The 22,486-nt window shown below is 38.9% G+C and overlaps 1 protein-coding gene across 2 annotated transcripts in view; it reads right to left on the reverse strand.

Moving 5' to 3' along the window:
- The window catches only part of LOC121319236 (junctophilin-2-like), a 37,850-nt gene that overhangs the window by 4,779 nt on the left and 10,585 nt on the right, over positions 1-22,486 (reverse strand). The window contains exons 3-5 of one of the 2 annotated variants that reach the window (XM_041256451.1): positions 6,377-6,495; positions 2,828-3,870; positions 133-228 (exon numbers count right to left, since the gene is read on the reverse strand). In XM_041256451.1, the coding sequence (XP_041112385.1) occupies positions 148-228; positions 2,828-3,870; positions 6,377-6,495 (1,243 nt within the window). In that variant the 3' untranslated portion in view covers positions 133-147. Of the gene's footprint in view, positions 1-132; positions 229-2,827; positions 3,871-6,376; positions 6,496-19,814; positions 20,571-22,486 lie in introns of those variants that run through there. The other variant, XM_041256453.1, reaches the window with a different exon arrangement.

Genomic DNA, 22,486 nt, shown 5'->3' on the forward strand with positions numbered 1-22,486 from the left:
TACAGTATGCTGCATATTTGATATATAGTACATGCTTATCTGTATGTACAGGTGAAATTTATATGACAATAATACCTTAAATAATCGAATGAGTAAGTTATTACTTACGTGCCTTTCTGTGGCAATGCTTACCTGATTCCCTGTGTCTCATGTTAGGAATTGTACAAAGAGAATGGCCAAACCGATGTTCAGCAGTATGACCATGCAGATCACGATAGTGTTGGGTCCCTTGAAAAGAAAAGGAAACAGACATTAAACACACACACAAAGTATCTGTACAGATAGATAATAACATTTTCTAAACAGCAGAATGCACTAAAGCTGGAACTTGTAGAAACTGATTACCTGTCGCCAAAGAATTTAGGGAAATAACACCTAGGCTGTATTTTTATTTATTTTTTGTATTCAATTCTAACCTCCCAGTAAGCGAGTAATCGTTCTAGTAGTTAAACCTACAATGTAAACTTGGCTTGAAATGGATGCCAGTCAATAGGATGTATCATTTTAGTGCATTGCTTGCTTAAAGAACTGTTCAATTTAGGTCTTAATTAAATGTATCTAACACCCAAAATAGTCCAAACAATCTTGAAGTGACTAACAATTCAGAAGTTTGGAATATTGAAAACTAACTAACTCACTCACTCTCTCTCTCTCTCTCTCTCGCTCTCTCTCTCGCTCTCGCTCTCGCTCTCTCTCTCTCAATAGGATGTACTTTATTTGTAATAAATAGTTGTAAACAATTTATTTAGTTCCTCTGATTTCTCGTATTCCTATTCAATTTACATAAACATTGTTTCACTGCTGCAGTATTTTCCTTTAAATGTATTTCTCAGATATTAAAATAATAAAACATACGGATGTCCTTTTATCTGCTTGTGGCTTGTACAGCTGTCAGTAAACACATTTGTGTTTCTTTTAGTGCCATCTTATTATCTTACAGTGGTCACACTACACTTTAATAATAAAGCTGTAAACTCATTTAGTTTAAGCAAATGTAACCATTTACAATTAACTACAACCAATAATATACTGCAATCCAGTATATTTCAAAACTACCTATACCACAATCTGTACTTGTGCTTTGGGTGGTTATACCAGAACTGTATCAACTTGCAAAACTGTTCAAATACATCCATCAACAATTTTCTTCATAAGACTATTTTGTGTACTAATTACGGAGCGTTTTTAATTTCTCAAGACTTCATTATCCCATGGCATAAACAAGTCAAAATCTGCCTTTAAAAAGCAGACAGCACTAAAAGCAAATTTGAATATGACCTTGGGCAGTATTAATAAAAATGTAGGTTAATGTTGATTTATTGTCTCCAGACTGTAAAGCATTAGCAAATACAAACTTTAAAAACTGTAAAACCTTGGCTTTCCTGCTCCCCATGTCCGTGTGACTACCTTATCTGAGAATGTTCCGTAGTTCACATACAGTAATTAGTCCCCCAGATGAACAGCACACAGCTGAAGCACTAAATAGTACACTGTCAAACTACAGCTTTAGGAGATGTGGAAAATATATTACTTATTCATAATACAAATGTGATATACTTTCTGTTATTTAAAAATAATGCCTATTTAGTTTAATGTGTACTGTGTCTTCACTATTCTGTTTATTATTTACTACCAAAGCAAAAGGGAGGAGTCTTGATAATGCTGTAATGGTGTAAACAATCACAGTATACACAAACAATTACAGTACCAGAGGGAAACGAAAACAAGATACGATTGCAGGACAGAGTGAATCTTTCGGATGTACTCTTATAGAAGTCTATTGCAGTATACCAACAGATGTGACTTGCCCACTACTTATTGTACACTACTGTAAATAGTTTTTTTCTTTTTTACATGTGTTGTAGCACTTTCAAAATATTCTATTTAAAATAACAGCACTCTGTTGGAGGGCTTTGTATGTTGAGGGTTGTTAAAATCTTATCAGTTACAATATATATAAATATATATGTATATATGTGTGCGTGCATGCATGTGTGTGTATGTGCGTGTGTGTGTGTGTCTGTGCGTGTGTGTGTCTGTGCGTGTGTGTGTCTGTGCGTGTGTGTCTGTGCGTGTGTGTGTGTGTGTGTGCGTGTGTACATGTGTGTCTGTATGTGAGTGTGCGTTTTCAGAAAATGAAACATAATCAAAAACCCTTGACACCAAGGTGAAATCATATTGTAGTGAAGCGTGTAAAAAAGTAAACATAAAACAAGAAACACACAGCAGGACTGGGGCCTTTGAAGTCAAATGCAGCTGAGAACAGTCTGGACCTGAAGCTCTGCATTATTTATAACAGTCTTTGAATGTCAAAGGGTTCCCCAGCACCCTTCCCAGCATTGCCTTTTATACATGTGAGTGTTAAATGAAAGTGTAGAAAATAACCACACTGTATCGGTACAGCTTGCAGACTAGGAGACATGGTAGTCACTTCAGTCAAGTTCAAACTAATGACAGGAGACAACTACCTATTGAGTCCCTGTGAGCTCCTGAGATGCTAAGGTTGGACTTTACTAGCACATGGATGAAAGACATCTATGACACGAGGAGTTGAGACGAGGTCCAGCCTAAATTATAATGGCTGGTTTCACACACCTCGATTGTCATAAATTTTGGATTAATATCTTAATGGAATAATAAAATTAGAGAAGAAAAATTAAAATCACAGATAGGCACATTTTATTTTACTAAACCCTAAACCCTGATAAGGTCATCAACACTCTTGCCACCTAATCACGAACACCATGATGCCATCCCGCCACACATCACCATATTTGTACCGGTTAAACTGGTAAAGAAAATCAAGTCTGATGAAACTCTGACAAACCTGATCGATATCCATCAACTCCTTTACTTCAGAATGGGCCTTGGCGACAGTCTTAGATTTGTGTTCAGCCTTTGACTGAGGCTCAGTCTTTGCAGCTGGCTTGGCCATTGGCTTTGCTTCAGACTTGGCTATAGCCTTGTACTCTGGTTTTGCCACTGGCTTTGCTTCTGGTTTAGCCACTAGCTTAGGTTCTAGTTTAACCACTGGTTTGGGTTCAGGCTTAGGTGCCGGTTTTGGCTCGGGTTTGGCCGGGGGAGTAAGTTCTGCTTTAGCCATAATTAAATGTTTGGATTCCACCTTGGGCGCTGGCTTGCACTCTTCCATTGGCACCAGCTTGGCCTCAGGCTTTGGTTCTGACTCTGCTGCCTGCTGTGGTTCAGCCACTGGTTTGTGAATCTCCAATTTTGTCTCTCTGGCTTTAATCTCGATTTTTGGTTCGGGGGTTGCAGGCTTTGAAGGCACTTTAGGGGAAGGGATTGGCTGGTCGTCTTGCTCGGATGGATATACAATCATAGTCCTTACTGGATAACTGTGGAAGCTCTGAACAGGCTCTGGAGCGTCAAACTTCTGAAGGGGTTTGAGCTCTGTCTCGTAGTTGCTGTTGCTGTGCCTGCTTGAGGTCTGGGAGGGAGTTCTGCTACTGGAGGCTGACCTCTCGTCTCCCGGAAGGATAAGCATGTTAGAGGGAGTGTTTGGATGACTGCTGGTTCGACTGCTCGGCCTACTGTTTGGACGGCTACCTGCTCGGCTTCCACCTCTGCTACTCTGATCTCCATTCCAGTTCCCGGGGCTGAGGAAGCTGGTCCCCTCCTTCAGAATGCCCTGTCTCGACCTCCTGCCCTCTGGGGGGGTTCCTGTGGGGCTGGGTGAAGGGGTGGGGGCAGGGGAGCCTCGTTCGATGCTGTCCTTCTCATGAAGTTGCGGGCTGTCTGGGGGGGTAGGTGGAGGCTCCTCTACAGACGGTGTCTCCTGTTCGGGATTCTCCACATTCCCTGTGTTCTCAATAATCTCCTGCAGTATTCTTCTCTTCATATACTCAGGACCTATAATAACACAGAACAATATTTAAAGTTAGCCTAACTTCTCACAAATGGAATTCCATCTTGGAACACATTGCTCAGTGACACAAGGGATGTAAATACTGTTTTTCAAAGCAAGTAATAATACACCTAAAATCTGGATGCAAACAGTATATCAATAAGCATGTCAACTTAATATCTGCAATGAAGAACCCTTCCAGCTGCACTCTAAATCAGTCTTTATAAAAATAATTTTTCACCAGTTGTTTGCCCTTCCCATACTGTAACAACAGCCTCTCCATCTTTCAGCCATCTCAAAAAATCTAGTGTCTCCTTTTATAGTTAAAAACCAAAAAAGCTTTCATATTCCAAATCTATTTGGAAATCTTCTCGATTGATTATCAAAGTGATGAATCGAAAGAAAATGTAGCCCTGCGGGTGGCAGCCTATTTTTTATATCAAGGAGAAAGCTGTGGTGCCATTTTGTCTGCCAGGGGACATGCTTTGGCAATATTACCAGGATGGAAATAATAAATCTGCAGAGCTTAAATTAATAACGAAAAGGAGCTGGAATCGAGCACACTCAAGATGATATTGGGTCACCCTTCTATGAATGCTTACACTTTTTACCAAAGGAGGTGGCATTCATTTCTGTCACACCAAAAAGTTCACTTAAAGCTGCAATGTCCCACAAATGTCATTTTAAACTTTGTTATATGACAAGTGGCATCTCTCTGCCAGTCACTTTCAATTGGATTCCAAATCCTGTCCAGTGATAAAACAACATAGTACAGTTTGATTAAGCACCCGTCACAGAGAGTCCACCGCGACTGTAGTCGAGTCGATCTCGCGGAAGTCGACACATACCTGACTTTTTTTTATTAAAGATCCCTGAAAAAACAAAAAGTCAACTGCTCATATAACAGATAATGTATAGCTACAAGGTGCACATAGTGTGCTTGGAGACAAGAGTCTAGAGCTATGGCCGAAGGTTTTGCATAATCTAGAATTTTAGGATTGAGACATCATGTAAAAGTTTACCAGTAGCCATAATAGTAGTACAGTATTTCATGTATGTAATTCAATATGTTAAAGTAACATTATTCAGCAGGTTTCATTTGACTTTATGAAACAAAATTAGGCCATTCTATAGGGTGATGCAAAACATAGCTGTAGTATAACATCCTTGACTTTGTGTTAGGTTGCATCCACTCAGGAGATTATCTACTTGATACAAGTGTCTGTGTGCTGTGTCCTCATTCTTCCATAGTTTAGCATGTGTTCATCAGAAATCACACTTCGTTGTCTTTCTATTCTGTTTTCATTCTCTACAGGTATCATCTATTCCAGTGGTGCACAACTCGGTCCTGGAGGGCTGGTGTCCCTGCAGGTTTTTATTCCAACTGCACAATAAAGTACTTTATTGGACCTTATTAGAAGCTTAATTGGTCCAATTAACTAATTTAGGGTATGGTTAGAACAAAAACCAGGAGAGACACCGGCGCTCCATGGCTTGAGTTGTGCACCACTGATCTATTTGTAGGCACACAAACATATTCCTTCCTTGAAGCCTTCTAAAAACTATTCTCATCCAACTAACTTTAAAACTTCAAGAGCTTCTGTGGAACAAAATAGTACTTTGATCTGTCGCTTTTTTCCTTTTTAGACAAAACTCTAGCTTGCTCTGGAGGACGTGCAAATCTGCTCATTTATAGTGGTCTTAAAAGGAGATGATACATTTGATTAGAACTGCATTCTGGAGAGAAATGAGAGGGGTGTGGGCGAGATGAAGAGTTCCTGAGGAAGTTTATTATAAAGAGAAATGGGCTGAAACCAGACAGACTTATCACTGGACATGCACACAACTCAATTGCATTCCACTGACAGTTTATGTTGTGTTTCTCTCGTATCCAGCAGTGTCTGGAGCCCTTGCCAGTTTCAATTATAGCGGATTGTTGGTGGCAGCTGCTCTTCCATCTGTGACTCGGGAGATCCTGGGGTGGGCATGGTTCCTCTGTATCACTCAGGTCACGCTTTGGCAGCCTGACGACGCTCATCCTAGAGAGACTCCGTCCATTTCTTTATTGTATGCTTTTTTTTTTTAGCCTATTTATCCAATGACTTTAAACCACTCATGCAGGCTATTAAAACATGTGGTATGCAGATTCACTTGCTATTACAATAAAAGTCTAAAGTATATCAGTCTGTTGTTTTTATTTGAACATGCTATTATATTTAATTGTTTAGGTAACATAATTGGTTGTTTTAGTTTAGGAATTTTATTAAGAGTTTTACTTAAGTCAAGTTAGAAAGCACCCGTGTATTGTTATAGTATTAGTTCATTATTCCCACTTTAAAGTACATTTTAAACCTCACATTAGGACAATAATTCTGTGACTTTGTGACAGCTATCTTACGTCGAACAACAGAGGAGCTTCCTATCTTGGTCAGAAAGTTTTTGTATGATCTATGCCGGTATACCTCACTTCTGATGGCCCCTTTTTATATTTCATGCATGAGTCTGTGGTACCTGGCTGGTAGAATGATGGAGACAGCTCTTTGGAAACTACCCTGGCGATGCTCGACTCATTGTTGGCAGCCACGGCTGACTGATCTGCTGCTTCCGACTTGGCTTTGGCATGAGCTGTCCTGTGGAAATAAGAAATCCTTTAGAACAAAGCAAAAGGCATTGTAAATTCCCATTTGAAAGAAAAATAAGTTTCAGTTCCAGTGTATTACCCTGACAAGCCCTAGCAGAACCATTAGCACACCACCCCATCATCAGCAATTACAGTACAGTGGTTATGATGAGGTAGTACTCTTGCTGTGCTACCATTGTGATAGCTTTACACCATTATACATCCCATCGGTCTACTTGCTATTCTTTAGTGCACTGCACTTCTGTTATACCAAGAATTTGAAAGGGTTAGGCATAAACACTAAAGATTGAAGGAGCCTGGGCAAATAATCAGACTTAAAACTTCAAACAAACATCTGATCTTTGGTTGGAGCAAATTGGTAGGTCAATTAACTTGTAGCCTTTTTATATTTTTAATTGGATTGATACGTGCTTACATGTTTTTTTGTACCTAGAATTTGACTTACAAATGAACCCACCTTTCCCATACAACACATTAGCAAAAGGCTTCACTTTTTAAAGCAATGAAATGCTAACCTGCAGTGGCTCATTTTAGAAGAAAAATATATATTGCATTATATCCTTAAAAATGAAAAAATAGTGGCTGTGTAATATTGTCTTCTTGGTGCATTCTGACAATGGGCATAAGAATGCTAAGATTGATTTCCATTACATGAGAGTAGATGTTGAACTTCATGCTGATTTGAACTCGGCTCTCGCCAAGATAAGCACCAACTAAGATGTAACTTTGCTGAAAACTAATGTGATCCATCTGCACCTCCATCCATTTGCGTTGTTTTCCATCTGATGATGTAGATATCCTTCTGCCTGGTGTTGATTGCTGAAGTGTAATGCTGGCTCCAGGGATCAGCTCATTTTGCCTCCCCAACGCATCAGCACACACAACGGCTGCGATGCTGGCTACAGGGATCAACCCAGTGCGGTCTCCCCAGTGCATCAGCATGACAGCCGTCTGGATTGAACTAAGTAGGGTACATCTCTGGGGTCTTCAAGTGGGCACCTTCCATCCACGGTGTTTCGTTGACTAGCCCACGATACCTCAAGAGGGCTCAACTGTGATTCTGGCATCCCAGCATCACCCTCCTCCATCCCCCACTCAGCTCAACCCAGCTTTCTTACCTGTATATCAGCGTTGCTTACTTTCTGTTGTGCTTGAGATCCCCATCCAGAATATTTCCGTCTCAACCACAGCCAGTTGCTGCTCGTTTCTGCTGCTTCAGCTAAATTCTTCACTGTGCGACGCAACACTTGGCCAGTGAATCCGACGTCTCTGAGAAACCGGGTTGTAGAGTGTGCCACAAATCCTTGACAACCCACCTCCACTGGGTCCTCGTGTTCCGCTTCAGCAGCTACTCATCACATGCCTCATCCACAGCATCTTCCCGTGGCACTGTTAACTCTACCAGATGAACAAGGCGTGCTGATCCAGACCACAAGACAATGTCTTGTCGAAGGTTAGTGGTGGCAATCTCAGGTGGAAAAATAAGCCGTTGACCAACATCTGCCAGCATCTTCCAGTCTCCAGCAGCTTCCAGTTGTCCTGGGCGAGGCTTATTTTTAACACCTTTTCTTGGTGGTTGCTCTCCTGGACGGAGGAATATTTTCTTTTGTGTGTAATGCTTTGATGGAACTGGTGGCAACTTATTGGTCAGGTTACGCTTGTCTTCCAATGCTAAGGTCAAACATCGCAGCACCTGGTCATGGCGCCAAGTAAACCGTCCTTGGCTAAGACCCATCTTACATCCAGTCAAAATGCACCTTAATGTTGCAGGTGATGAACACAAAGGACATGAGGGATCCTCACCAACCCAGAGGTTTAGGAAACTGATCCTGCTCTGTTCCATTGTCCATAGGTCTTGCCAGCCGATCTTGCGTTGTTCCACACTTTCCCATCTCATCCATTCTCCCTGCTTGGCCTGGGAAACAGCCTTTACACACCTGATCCTCTCCTCCTGCTTTTGCACCTCATTGACTACCAGCTTCCTCCGTTGAGCTGGGGTTGCCTTGTGCCATGTAGGAGGAGCTGAACTGAGATCAAAACCTCTTTTTCCATGCTGAACTTGCCCCATAATATCTCCGATTCGAAGGGCAGACTTAGCATCTTCCACAGCTTTCACTGATGTCCATTTTCTTCCAGTTTTTAAAACAGGTGCTGCCTCCCTTACGTATTTGTAGCACAAATCTACTAATGTCATTTCCAATCGGACTTTGGTGCACTTAAACTCATCGGTTAGAGCAGAGATTGGTAGCTTCCAGCTGCTCAACTGTTGTCAAGGAAACCTCGTACACAGTCAGTGGCCACAGCAGTCTTGGCAATAGAGCAAACTGAAAGCACCAGTGTTTCAGTTTGCCTGGTAAGCGCTGCTGTCTATGCTCTTCAACCCTTCCACTGCTTGTTGTCTTACTTCTCCCACACGAACTGTGTCCTTCAGATCCCTGTCGTACCATCTCCCTAGACTTTTAAATGGCTTCTCGGACACTGTTGGTATTGCCTCATCATTGATGTAGAACCTTCTATCTACTACTTTACCTTTAATTATAGAGATGCTCCTTGATTTAGTTGGCTTGAATTGCAATAATTCCATTGTCATGGTAAAAGCCAGTGGAGAAATGGTATATCCTGCCATTATTCCATCTTCTAGGCATTGCCATGTAGTGCTGAATTCTGAAGTTGAAAAACTAAATCGCAAATCTCCAAAGTAGGATTTCACTAAATTTGTTATTGTCATCGGTACACTGAAAAAATCAAATGCTGCCCAAAGAAGTTCATGGGGCACTAAACCATAAGCATTAGCCAAATCCAGAAATGTAACATGAAGCTCCTTCCTCTCCTTTTTTGCTGATTGAATTTGTTGCCAGATTACGCTGATGTGTTCTAAGCATCCTGGGAAACCTGGAATGCCTGATTTTTGTACTGAAGTGTCAATGAAGCAGTTCTTTAATAGGTAGGTTGACAATTTCTGCACAATAATGCTGAAGAAAATCTTGCCTTCTACGTTTAATAAGGAAATAGGACAAAACTGACCGATGCTTGTAGAATCCTTTTCTTTTGGTATAAAGACTCCACCTGCTTGGCGCCATGCTCTTGGTACAACCTGTTTTTTCCCATGCCAATTCATCAATTTCCACAGGATTCGTAGAACTCCAGAAGCACTCTTGTACACTCTGTATGGAACTCCATTAGGCCCTGGAGATGATGATGCCCTTGCTTGTTTCTCAGCTTGCTCTACTTCTTTCCACTTAGGTGCACAGTCCTCCATTTGGTATTCGGTGGATTGATAGGTGGGATGTCTGAAGGAATTGACATAGGCTCCTGCCTTTTTGAATCTGTATGCGTTTGCTCCAAATATCTCTCAGCTAAAACTTAAATCATTTTAGTGTGCCATTTTTCTCACTGGTGAAGATCTTCTTTACAAATTTGAATGGCTCTTTATAAAAGTTAGTTCTCGCACGCTCTTTCTTTTTGTAGCGTTTCCGTAGGCGCTCAGCTCTGCGCAATGTTGCAAGCTTATCTTTTATGACCCTTTGTAACAGATAGAGTCCCTCCTTCTGACTTTGTTCTGCTTTTCTCCATTTCTTCCTCAACTGCCTCCTTTCTCTAACTAAGCATTCAATCTCCTGCTGCCGTCTAGACTTTCCAGGAATAGTTGGTACTTTTTCCTTCCCTTTTTCAAATCCAAACCTCTCGCTTCCATATGCGTAGATGATGTCCCCTAATTCAGCCGGCTTCTTTTCAACTGTTCCATTTAACCTTTCCAAAGTAAAACAGAGATCCATGTTTACTGTATCCCTTGTGGTTTTCTCACAAGCTCTTGGCCATTTAACTCCAGGCTTATGCCCATTGAGGATCTTTTCTCTCTTACACTGGTTCATCTGACCTGGTTCGCAAGGATCATTAAGTTCATCACTAGTTGTATCCACGTAAGTCCTCCTCATGTCTATGACTGGGGTGCTGATATCCTGCGAACTGTGGTTTGCTTCCTGTCACTGGATTTCATTTGACTGACTTGACTGACTTTGTAAGAAGTATTGATCAATGCGAGGCCCTTGTCCCTTCTCCCTCAAGCATTTAATTCTCCCTTGATGAATCTACAAACCCCTGAGCATTGTCGCCTTGCTCCAGCCTTGCTCCAGAAAAGTAATACCATCCTATACGATCTATATATATATATATATATATATATATATATATATATATATATATATATATATATATATATATATATATATATATATATATATATATATATATATATATATATATATATATATATATATATATATATATATATATATATATATATATATATATATGGTATAATAAAGCAATAGCTTGGGCATGGATTTCAGAAAAGCTATTATATATTCAAAATTCGGAGGCAAAAGTATTGTGTTCTTGTCTGGAATGAAAAATGACCTGATCTTTATTGAATGAAAAATTAATTTTGTTTCCGTGTCCTGGTTGAGAATGTGACAGGCACAATGTATTAGACATTTTGTAAGGAAGCACCAGGTAATGACTTACAGTATAATTATACTGAACAATAGGTTCACGCATTCTAAGAAGCACAAAGGACAAATGAAATAACTAAATACATATTTTTCACTGCTGCTTTGCATGTTCCAGACACACCTGGGCAATGTTCTCGGAAAGTTTGTGTACAAACTATTTGTTTATGTGCTTTACTGTCCTGTTTGTACCACTGTCTGCTTTTTTCAGTTATGGAGAAAGGATTTGGGAAAACTACCTGCAGGCACAACCCGCTATCAACGGTCCAGTTTTTATTTAATTGATTCCGTGACCATTCAACTCTGTTGCCTTTCACGTACGGTGCACAGTAGTTGAAAGGCCAAGTCATCACATGAAAAGGTTTGTTAGCCCTTACTACTGTAAATGTTTCTTAAGTGCAGCTATCTGTTCTCACTAGTTTATCAGACATTTTTGACAGAAAGTGTACTGCCAAGAGGAAGGATTCCAGGTAATATTAAATAGATATACAATTGCATATTAAATTAATGTTGAATTAATATTTAATAGATATGCAATAGCTGGTTTCTTGCTAAATGTTAACCAAATGTCGATTGAAAATGTAATTGCATTTTTTTAAAAATCCATATAGTACATTTGAATAAATCACTTACCTAAATACTACAGTACTGCAGTATGTAGTACAGTACACTATAGGACATTTCTGTGTTTCTGAACGCTACTATATTATTATTTTTTTATTATCTGTGAGAATGTATTGCTGTATATTTTTTACAGATACTGAAACATGTCACCTGCAGGAATAGCTGCTCTTGCTACAGACAAACAGACAGACAGACAGACACACACACACACACACACACACACATATATTGCTCAGACATAAATGTTTAGCTCAATGTCTCGGAACGTTACGGCCCAGTTCCATCTACAAAGAGTCAATATTTAGATTAGCTGTCTCACTGCAGAACCAACAAGTGACACATGTCTGAGAAAACATTGCCCATATGGGGGATATAAAAACAGGCCATGATTGAAGATATATCAAGCAAAGAAAAACAGGAAAGGTTACCAAATGGCTACATATCACACAACTTGCTACATATGCTTTTATGCCCAAAACTCATTTTATAGTGGCTGAGTGCTGAACATACTGGATGAGCAAAAAGGAGTAGTCTCAGCAGTTTCTTGCTATTTTTATGCTGCTAGAATTGTTTTATTAATTTCCGGAGAAATTGTTTTTGCCATTGCAGTTTCTTTTAAAGTATGTCCTAGAACCCGTGGCACTACGCCAGATGAGATTTAATGGCTCATTTCTTGGATAAATCATTATTGAAGATTATCAGAAAGGTTAATTCAGTTATTTCAAAGTTGTGACTGAAAACATACAATCTTGGCAGCCTCGTTTTATCGTAAGTGATCTACTCATTGCAAACACAGTATATGCTCGGTTTGTGAGTGTATGGTCTCCCCAATTTATGGTCTCCCAAACACTGTGCACTTTACAGGGGCTGACTTTTATAAGTAAATCTGCGCATTACAGATTTGCCTATTATACCCCGGGTGTTACCAACTTTCAATATGAAAATCAAAATTGTGCTTTTTGTAATAATGTATTTTTCTGAAACAGCTTTGAATATATATATATATATATATATATATATATATATATATATATATATATATATATATATATATATAAGGGATTTCCTAAAGGACATTAATACAGATGTTGCCACACAAAAATGAGAGGGCTAAATTGAAATCTCAGATTTCAATATTTAAATATATTACACCTCGGATCCTTTGAGCACCTCTAATAAATCATTATTCTTGAAATATCTCCATAACAAGAATATCTGAATTGAGGAGATGATTTTCAGTGAAGTGCTGCTTCTAATTCCATGGCTTTTTATTATGAAGGGTAATTCTGCACTTTAGAGACTATAAAAAGTCTTTTGGATATTCACGGTCTCCAGAGGGTCACCGAGGCAGTGAAATCAAGCACATCATACACTGTCATGCCTGGATTTAATGACAAGCTGTCTAATCCCAACATGCTCAAAACAGCAGGTCATTGGGGACCAACTAAATAAAGGTTACCAGCAGTACAGTTAGAAAGCACTGCAAAAACTATTCACAGAGCCTAGAAGGTAAGAGGCTGTAAGACTTCATTCAAATTGATATGTACATTTATTTATATAATCTATTTATTTCTCAACAATTCCAAGTTAAAATGGGTAAACAAGCATGTCAGTAAAACACACCCCTGTCACGGCTCTATATTCAAAATTAAGAGCTACACGATGATAGATTTATATCAACAGTATGCATAGAGCAAAATACTGGTGGAAATTGGATAAGCAGTATTTAAGACCTAGGTGTCATTAGGAAAGAACATGTGGTGTTAGTATCATGCTAAAGTGTTTTATTTTGACTGATTTATAGGATGTGGAATGACTCGTTATGCTCTCTAGATACATGGACAAATGTAAGGGTAGCATACACAGAAGTGTACAAACAGAGGGACACTTGCAGCCATCCCCACAATCTAGTACTCTCAATAATGTATGCCATATAAAATTAGCTTTCAAGTTAAGGTGAGAAAAAGCAGTAGCTATATTATGGGGAATCAGGATAAGCACATTTCAGCATTACAAGAGCCAACTAAATCGCGGGAAAGTCACCAAAAGGTTTGTACATTCTGACTTTTAAAAATTGCTGTGAATGTAAGTCTTTTGGCGACTTTCATGCAGTTTGATTGGCTATGAAAAAGCACTAAGTTTACTATTACAAGAATCTTCCCTAGGCATCAGTGAGATTACTCATTTACAAGTGCAATTATCCTGTCTGGGATACCGCATGGTAACTCCAGGTTTCCCTGTGGAATTTTGGGTAAAGTTCACTGCTACCAATATTTCAACAGCTCTGGGAGTCTTAGCAGTTGTGATTACTCTGTGAATACTTGAAATACTGTAACTTTACACCGATCCAGAAATAGCTGTCCCTACAGGAGCAGTCTGCAAGTGTGGGACAGTTCCCCATGGAACAATTAAACTGACACTAATCCCTGGGATGGACAGTCCAAGCAGCTGTCTTTCACAAGTCATCTTACCGGCATTTTCATTTTAGATTTGGATGCTAAGAGTGTCCCAAGTAACTCAAGCACATAGTAGTTCTTCATATGTTATATGTGATAGTACAGGCATTCTTAGTATTGAAATGCTATGACATGAGATACTTGTCAGTGATTGCAAACATATTAGATGCACTACAACTGAAAAAAGTATTTGGACAAAAATTCCCTAACCCTAATCCTACCCCCAGCAAATACATGTACAGTATACTGTAATACATAAAAGCTGCATCTGCTAAGATTTGGTTTTAGTTATGATAGACAAGACAACTATATATGGCCTGTATTCATTTGAATGGCAAAATATCCTCCCTATATTCTTCTCTAAATGAACAAGGGTTTTCTATTACAAACACCTTACTTCTATGTTTAATTTGGCTTTAGTATCACGCATGATACTTACATCATTACATCATCGTCCCACAACTTTCTTCACAAGGGATTCCCTTGTTACGACTGCTTCCTGATGATCTCATTACAAACCAGTGTACAGTACATACCGCTTTCTAACAGATACTACTCTGAGTGTCGGCTAGAACTTCAGCAACACTCTACAAACCTATATATATATATATATATATATATATATATATATATATATATATATATATATATATATATATATATATATATATATACACATGTATTAGACCACATAAAGATTGGTCATTTATACCCTTTATATACCTACCTCTGTGTGAGAATTTCAATTTCCGGTCAGTAATCAGTGTTATAGAAACAATAGGCACTCATATTTGAACATGTTAGACCACTTTGTGCTTTAATTAGGCATCTTAAACAACTTTGAAACAGTCTCATGCATTTTGCCATTTGTAGCTAGGTGTTCCCTCTCTCTTACTATTTTTTTTTTTAATAATTGCATGTGTGGACTATTAAAGTTATCAATTAAATTAAACAATCACTAATTTGTCTATTTTGACAATTTTCCAAGATTTCCAGTTACAGTGGTTTGATTTCATATGCAAACACCCCATTGCTTTGTTGTGCATATGAAATCAAAACACTGTAAGTGGAAATGTCATTGAAAAAAAAAAAAAGTCCTCAAAAGCAAATATATATCGAATATATATATATATATATATATATATATATATATATATATATATATATATATAGTATTTTTTTTTTTTTTTTTGATGGGATCCTAAACGGATACTTAACGAAAATTGTTAGACAATCTGAGAAGTTTCTATTATTATTATCATATTATTATTAAATATTAATATTAATAATTATATTATAATCGTATTATACTGTATGGAACCTTTCTCCTTCACACAGCGGGCACATCCTTCCTGATGTGGGAGTTAAAGGCTTGAGCAGATGGTTATTTCACAGCAAACCTTTTGCTACAGTCAATTTTTCTCTAGCCAGGGTGGGTGTTCAGTTCATGGGCACCAGTGGATTTCTAGGAAAAGAACCTCTTCATGCTCAAAAAGAGAAGGCTTCAGGCATAAGTAACTACTTTTTCACAACACCCCAAAATTACTGAAAGACATATGTTTATTCAAACACCCCAGCAATATTAATACACTGCCTTATTTAGATTAGATTTAGATTAGCTCAATTTTGTGCCTATATGTCTGTGACAAGCAAGCCATGTATATAGTCAAACAATGCCACCATTTTGGTCTCTTGGTATACTCTTAAAGCCATGACAGATATTGAACTTGGAAGCTTTTTAAGTATATGATGTATGCTGATCAGTTAGGAATGCCCCACCAGTCCACCAGTGACCACAGTATATATCTCACTGTGACTCAAGATAGAAGGACTTTTGTGTCTTTTAGTCCCATTTTGAATATTTTGTATATGCAAATATTTGATGTAGACAACATTTTCAAGCAGGTAAAGAATACTTTTGTAGGAGCTTGCTTCAATACCATAGGCAAATGACCTGGCATGTCAAATGCCCTGGAATATAACCTTGAAAAACCACTAGTACAGGTATTGTATATGTTGTCTAAACTGCACTACAATAATGTCTAGATTTATCTGTGTACCTTACATTTATTCATTGCCACCACTGTACACAGATCCCACTATTGGCCATTGAAGTTGGCAATCCAAGCCATTGGGTTGCAAAGTCATGATGGCAGTAGTGAACAGGCTCTACCTCACCCAACCCTACCATCTACTGGCACCCTATAACAAATCACACACAAATGCTTTTCCTTCTTATCAACTTGGCAAAGCCTGTTAGTCTTGGTTTTTAAACATGTCTCTTGTTCTTTACATCAAGCTCAATTTCTACTTGGGTCTGTCATCGCAGACCTTGTTCTGAAGTACAACAGGGAACCAGGGGACATATTGTACCATTCTGCACGAGGACGCAAGCAATAAGATACAATACCCAGCCCAGTCATTGCACCCCTTAATAGGCAAAGGAATCATATATACGTGTACAACTACTGTATTAAAGCTATTCAACAAAACAAAACAAAAAAACTGTTAAATATAAAAGAGCTATACCCTTACCAAAAGGTGCAAGAGTATGAGCCAATGGTAGAAGGGCACCACAGTGGTAACATTTCCATGTTTTGCTGTACCAGCAGAAGTTAAGATATGTACCACAACACACTGGCAACTCACCGCAGTAACATGGTGGTGTACTCGATCTGTATCAGAGGGTGTGCATTGGTTCTGAATACAGTCTGTGGTACCACTGCTGACAATGTTGAGTAGAACACCAGGATGATGACAGCTCTGTTCTGTTTCACACATTATGCATGTTACATCGTATTACCAATGTAAACAGAAATATACGTTCTGCAGTCTGAGTTTCTCTCAAGTGTTTAGGGGATCATTTTTTAATCTCAACTTGCGATTAAAGTTAATGGACAGCAACAGCACCAGATTGTGATACTATTAATTCATTTGAAATATTTCACAAGTAGACACCCAGAAAGGAGGAGGAACGTACAGCTGTTTCATCATTCTGGAAGGGCTGGCTTTGCACATTCAGAGGTTTCAGAATTTACAATCGTATTTTTAGATTAGGGTTATTTAGATCCAGCTTTATTGAATGGATGCTTTGCTGAACATTAAGGCAGGTCATGCCAACCCTGAAGCAGTTCTATATTTACAGGAAAGAGGACTGTTTTGTTTTTTTTTCAATGACCAAGGCTGCCTGAGGAATCTAACAACTGTTGATTGAGATAGGGGCTACTATTGTGTACATGGTACAACACCAAATTCTTAACCAAAGTCCCTTTATCTTAAACGGATACAAACATGTGATGTTTCTGGCAGGCTCTGATTGTAATAGGACTGAACATGTTCTTGCTCTAACTAGATACAAAAAAAAAAATGTATGGAAACATAGCATGTGTAAGCTAAAGCATGACTGCCTTGTATTTACACAAGAAAATTGGTTGAACCCGGAAAGCAATTGTGAGTAAGGTTGCCACAGTAAGCAGTGCACAGCAGGCAGCAGTTACTGCAGTGAGAAACTTCTAAAAGTTGCTGTTGAGTTTGTGCTGGCAGGCTGCTCCTTTTTGGAAACCCGAGAACCTTAATCATAAAGCAGGCTGCTGTAGCAGAAGCAGCAGATCCATCTGGCTGCTGGATCTAATTGAGAGCTGGGGAAAGGACCTGTCAGCTGTTGCATTCCCCTGTGATTGTGATATAGCAACCCTGTGCGTTTCCTAATTTAGTCAGGGCGCTGTGCTCACTCTGTGTGCGTCATTTACACCCTGCCCTAATAGAGTTTCTCATTCCTCATTGTGCAACGCACAAGTCGAAATACTGAATGTCAAAAGGGAGCATTAGGTAACACTGATCTGACTACTGAATAGGCAGAATGTATTTATATTCTCTTACCTCACTACAGTGGTTGGCCCCTGCAGACAAGGCCCTATAGAAACATCAACAAGAAGTCCACAGTCCAGGAATTATGAAACGTCATTCAACACTTCAATTTCAGTAGATATATACAAACCTTACAGTTCGTGATTTCAATTACATGAGAGTAGATTTTAAAACTGATTTGAACTCGGCCCTCGCCAAAATAAATGCCAACTACGACATAGCTTTACAGTAAACTAATGTAAACTAAAGTGATCCATCTGCATTTCTTTCCATCTGATGATACAGATAATGCTGGCTCCAGGGATCAGCTTATTTTGCCTCCCCAGAGCATCAGCACACAACGGCTGCAATGCTGGCTCTGGAGATCAAGCACAGTGCGGTCTCCCCAGCGCATCAGCATGACAACTGTCTGGATTGAGCTAAGTAGGGTACATCTCTGGGGTCTTCAGGTGGGCACCTTCCATCCTCGGTGTTTCATCGACTAGCCCACTCTTCAAGAGGACTCAACAGTGATTCTGGCGTCCTAGCATCACCCCCCTCTGTCCCACACTATTAAAACAGACATACTGGTTGTGTGTACTTTGTGTTGACATTTAAAACTTCAATTAAAAATGTATTGTATAAAATATTTTTATCACCCTTGTATTTTGCACAAGTCTTAGAATCTGTGCAATCACAGTGTATATTATGAGCTGGAAAATGGCGTACAAAGACATTTTAATATATATTTACATGTTACATACTCAGAACATGGCTGAAACACCATTGGGTGAAAATTATAACTTTTACTATTATTTATAGTTAGTTTGCAATGGCCAGCAAAACAGCTATTTTAAATGTTTTTTTTTTTTTTTTTTTTTTTACACCCTTGGTGAAGTGGTCCAAGAATGCTAATACATGTCTGTGAAATTAGCTGACAGCATTCATTCCTTTGAATCCCCACATGAGAATGTGTGGAATTCTATCAATGACTGGGTCTTCAATCATTTAATTAATCAATGACCTTGCCACCCCATTATAAATACAGGTGAATGGATGTGATTAGTGTGTGTTTGGCTGGGACCAACACAGCATTGTGTTGGGAACAGAGAAGCAGGGAGTGAGGTACAGTCTTCTAGCGACAAAGCCTGACAGGAGGAGATATTTGCTTATGTTAAAGTGTTTGCTCTTTGGCAATTTTAGCCACTGTAAAAAAGAAAAGAGCAGTATTTAGTGCTTTATCATATTTTGGATCTTCTGAGTTCCTTAAGATCCAGGATGACTTTCAAAGTCTAAGATAAAAGTGTAAGATAAAAGGTAAGAAGACAACTTTGCAGGGTACAAAATGAGACATAAACAACATAAACTGGTTCATATTAAATACAGAATTTATTTATTTTCTGTTTTTGATTCTTCAGCTGGTGTCTTTCTCCTTTTGAGAATAAAAGGCTTTAGAAATCAGCCCAGATATCTTTGTAAGGGAATCTGTGTTTTTTTAAGCAAAAAGTGATCTATAAAGATGGTGTGGCAGGCTGGCGAGTGGATAGAGGCCCAGAGACAGACTGCAGTTCAAAAAAATAACTATTTTATTATAAATAAACACAAAATGAAAGGGCACAAGGGCCAAAACAAAACAATTTAAACACCAAGAAAGACAAAAAGCAAAATTTACAAAAATAACAATCTCCAGGCTGGGCAATGCCTTCACTGGATTCAAGCTTTCCAAACAACCAAAAAAAACCAACCTGCTTCCTCAGCTCCCTCTCCCCAAATGAGAAGCAGAGGCCTCCTTTTATATCAGGTGGCTGGGCGCTGATTGATCGTTAATCAACCTAATCAACTAATCAACCCCAGCCACCTGAACATAATAAACCCAGGCAGGTAGGGGAAGTTAACCCCATCCCTGCCAATTTAAAGGGCAGAGCTTTGCTCTGCCACAGATGGCTAACCTGATTTTAATAGATTCACTTCTGACAATTGTGTAATAGTCCCTTGAACAGTACTTACAGGATTTCTCCAGCTTTAGGTTTTCCAGTGCTTAATGCCATAATCTTCAACATAAAGAGACCTCAACATAAAACTATGCATTGGTACTCCTGTTGTGGTTCAGTTGCAGACGCCGTAGGAAAGGTCAGGTAGAGGTATCTTCACTTGGTCTCCATGACTTTACCTGTTTGTAACTGAAATATGTTCTCATTGCTGTGTTATGAGATTCTGCACCCCAAAATTCAATGCCCATCTTCATCACAACAGTAATAGTTGTATGTCTTGCATAAAGAGCCTTACTTTATTTTTTAGTACCTGTATATTTTAACATCTTCAGAAAGACAACCAGTCTAAAACCCCACACATATGTTTTATGGGCACTAATTATACTTTCCATTTGTCCACAGATCTCCATACAAGGCAGTGGTCCAAATTCACAGCAACTACCAAACCTAGCGCTCAGTTTATTACAAAGTGGATACTGATGAGATCCAGAACATCTCCTGGCTTCAATAAAACATAAATATTATCCTATTGAGACATACTGTATAACAAGTCATACTCTCTCTTGTTTCATCCATGAAGGTAAACAGCACATAGATCCATCCATTATGGAGCGTTTGGATAATCCAAGTCTCTGCCAGCTGCCAAGGGGACAACCAAAACATCTCTGTCAGCTAGCAAACTACTAAAGTAAATATAAAGCCACTTACCAGACGTACCTTGCTTTCACTATCCTTACGTGTACGTTGCTATGCTTTTACTGTGAAGAACACTAAACTAGTATAAGGTATTGTATGCTAAAATTACATCAGTTGTATTTCCTAGTAAATGCAAAACGCATTACACAGCAGTAGAACTGACCCATGTGTAGCTATAAGAGTTCCTACTGTACAATATACCTAAGATATACCTCAGTACAGAGTTGGTATATCCTGCGAAAGAGTCCTGCATTGGGTCGGGTACCCGCGGAGCCCGTGGGTGAACCGCAAAAGCAGGTCGGGTTCGGCTCAGAATGTGAACTTTTTAGTGGCTTGCGGTTCAGGTGCAGGTCAAAAAAAATATTTTCGGGTCTGAATTACTCGTCTGTAACCCTTTCCCAAATAACGCATCAGAAGGTAAAAGTACTGGTATTTCCAGCAATAAAGCAGGAGGCGAATAAGAGAGGCGTCAGCTCACTAAGCAGTGTTGCTATCACTTGTTTGATAAGTAGCAAGATCTTTTTATCATGTCTGCTTGGTGATATTAAAAATGCCTGTGAACGAATAAAAATAATGAACATGACTGGATTTGTTGCTTGTAAAAAGTGTCATTATGTTTTTGTTAACGACAGCCACAAAACTCTGTTTTCAACTGGTGGTACGAAAGGAAGACAGGTATTTTATAGTAAATTAAGGAGAGATAGTTAATGTTACAATGTTAAAATATAGCCAGACCACTAGAAAAAGCTACCACACTGCATAATAATAGCCTATTGAATAAACTCAATCTGTGGAGAATGGTAGAGATATCTGTGTGTGAATGAGAGCGTGAGAGACTCAGTCGACGCAGGCAGTAGGTAAAGGACAAACACTTGTGGGTCGGGTCGGGTCGCGGGTAAGAAGACGGTGTTGCAGTGGGTTGTGTGTTCGGGTTGGGTCCTGTAGTAGCGGGTCTGGGTCGGAAGCAGGTCGTAAAAATCTGACCCACACAGGACTCTATCCTGCGATAAACTCGACTGTGCAACTGTTTTAGAATAGAACCCCACTTATACAATTGTTGTTCCCTAATGATTGTGGATTATTAGAAAGCACCTATAACTACTGCATAACCACGCGGACCAATTCGCATTAAGTGCAGAGAACTTGATAAAGCTCGCAAAAGCCACACTTTCCAGTCTGTAACTTAAGTTAAGGCAGTTGCATCACACAAAAAGCATTACACAGTATACAGTAAAGTGTATGTATGTTTGCAGATCCATTTACCTGCAGCCACATTCAGACAGTTACTGCACTGATAGGATTGTGGGAGGAGTCAAGGGATAATGTTTTCAACCACAAACCACACAGCCTTAAATTTCAAGGGTATCAGTCTAACCTGTGTGCCACAGACTGCAACTAAATGTTGTGAAAAGAGCTTAAAAAGGGCATACTAAAATACATTTGACATTCACGAGCATCATTTATGCTAATCCAAAATACGACATGCACTGGTAACACTCATGACCATTCGTATGATTTTACTATTAAATTCAAACTTTAAGCAATCAGTACTTGTAATAGGAATTATTGACACTTACTTTAATGTGTAATCCAGGCACTTTAATTACTTATTGCTAATTATAATTATAGTCTGTTGGAACGCTCCTTCATTTAACAAACGCTGACCCTACTGTGTTTCCCATTTTGTTCTGCATGCTGTTTGCTGTCTAAAGATGTTCTTTTTATTTAGTACATGTATAACAGTGATGTTAACAGTTCTATTTAATCACTGAACTTCATTGAATTAAAAATGCATTTAGAAAAATGGCCCCTACATGGCCCCTTCAAACACTCAGGGGTAGATTCAATCAAAAAAAATG

This window comes from Polyodon spathula, chromosome 8 (assembly GCF_017654505.1).
Source record: "Polyodon spathula isolate WHYD16114869_AA chromosome 8, ASM1765450v1, whole genome shotgun sequence".
Classification (NCBI taxonomy): Eukaryota; Metazoa; Chordata; class Actinopteri; order Acipenseriformes; family Polyodontidae; genus Polyodon; species Polyodon spathula.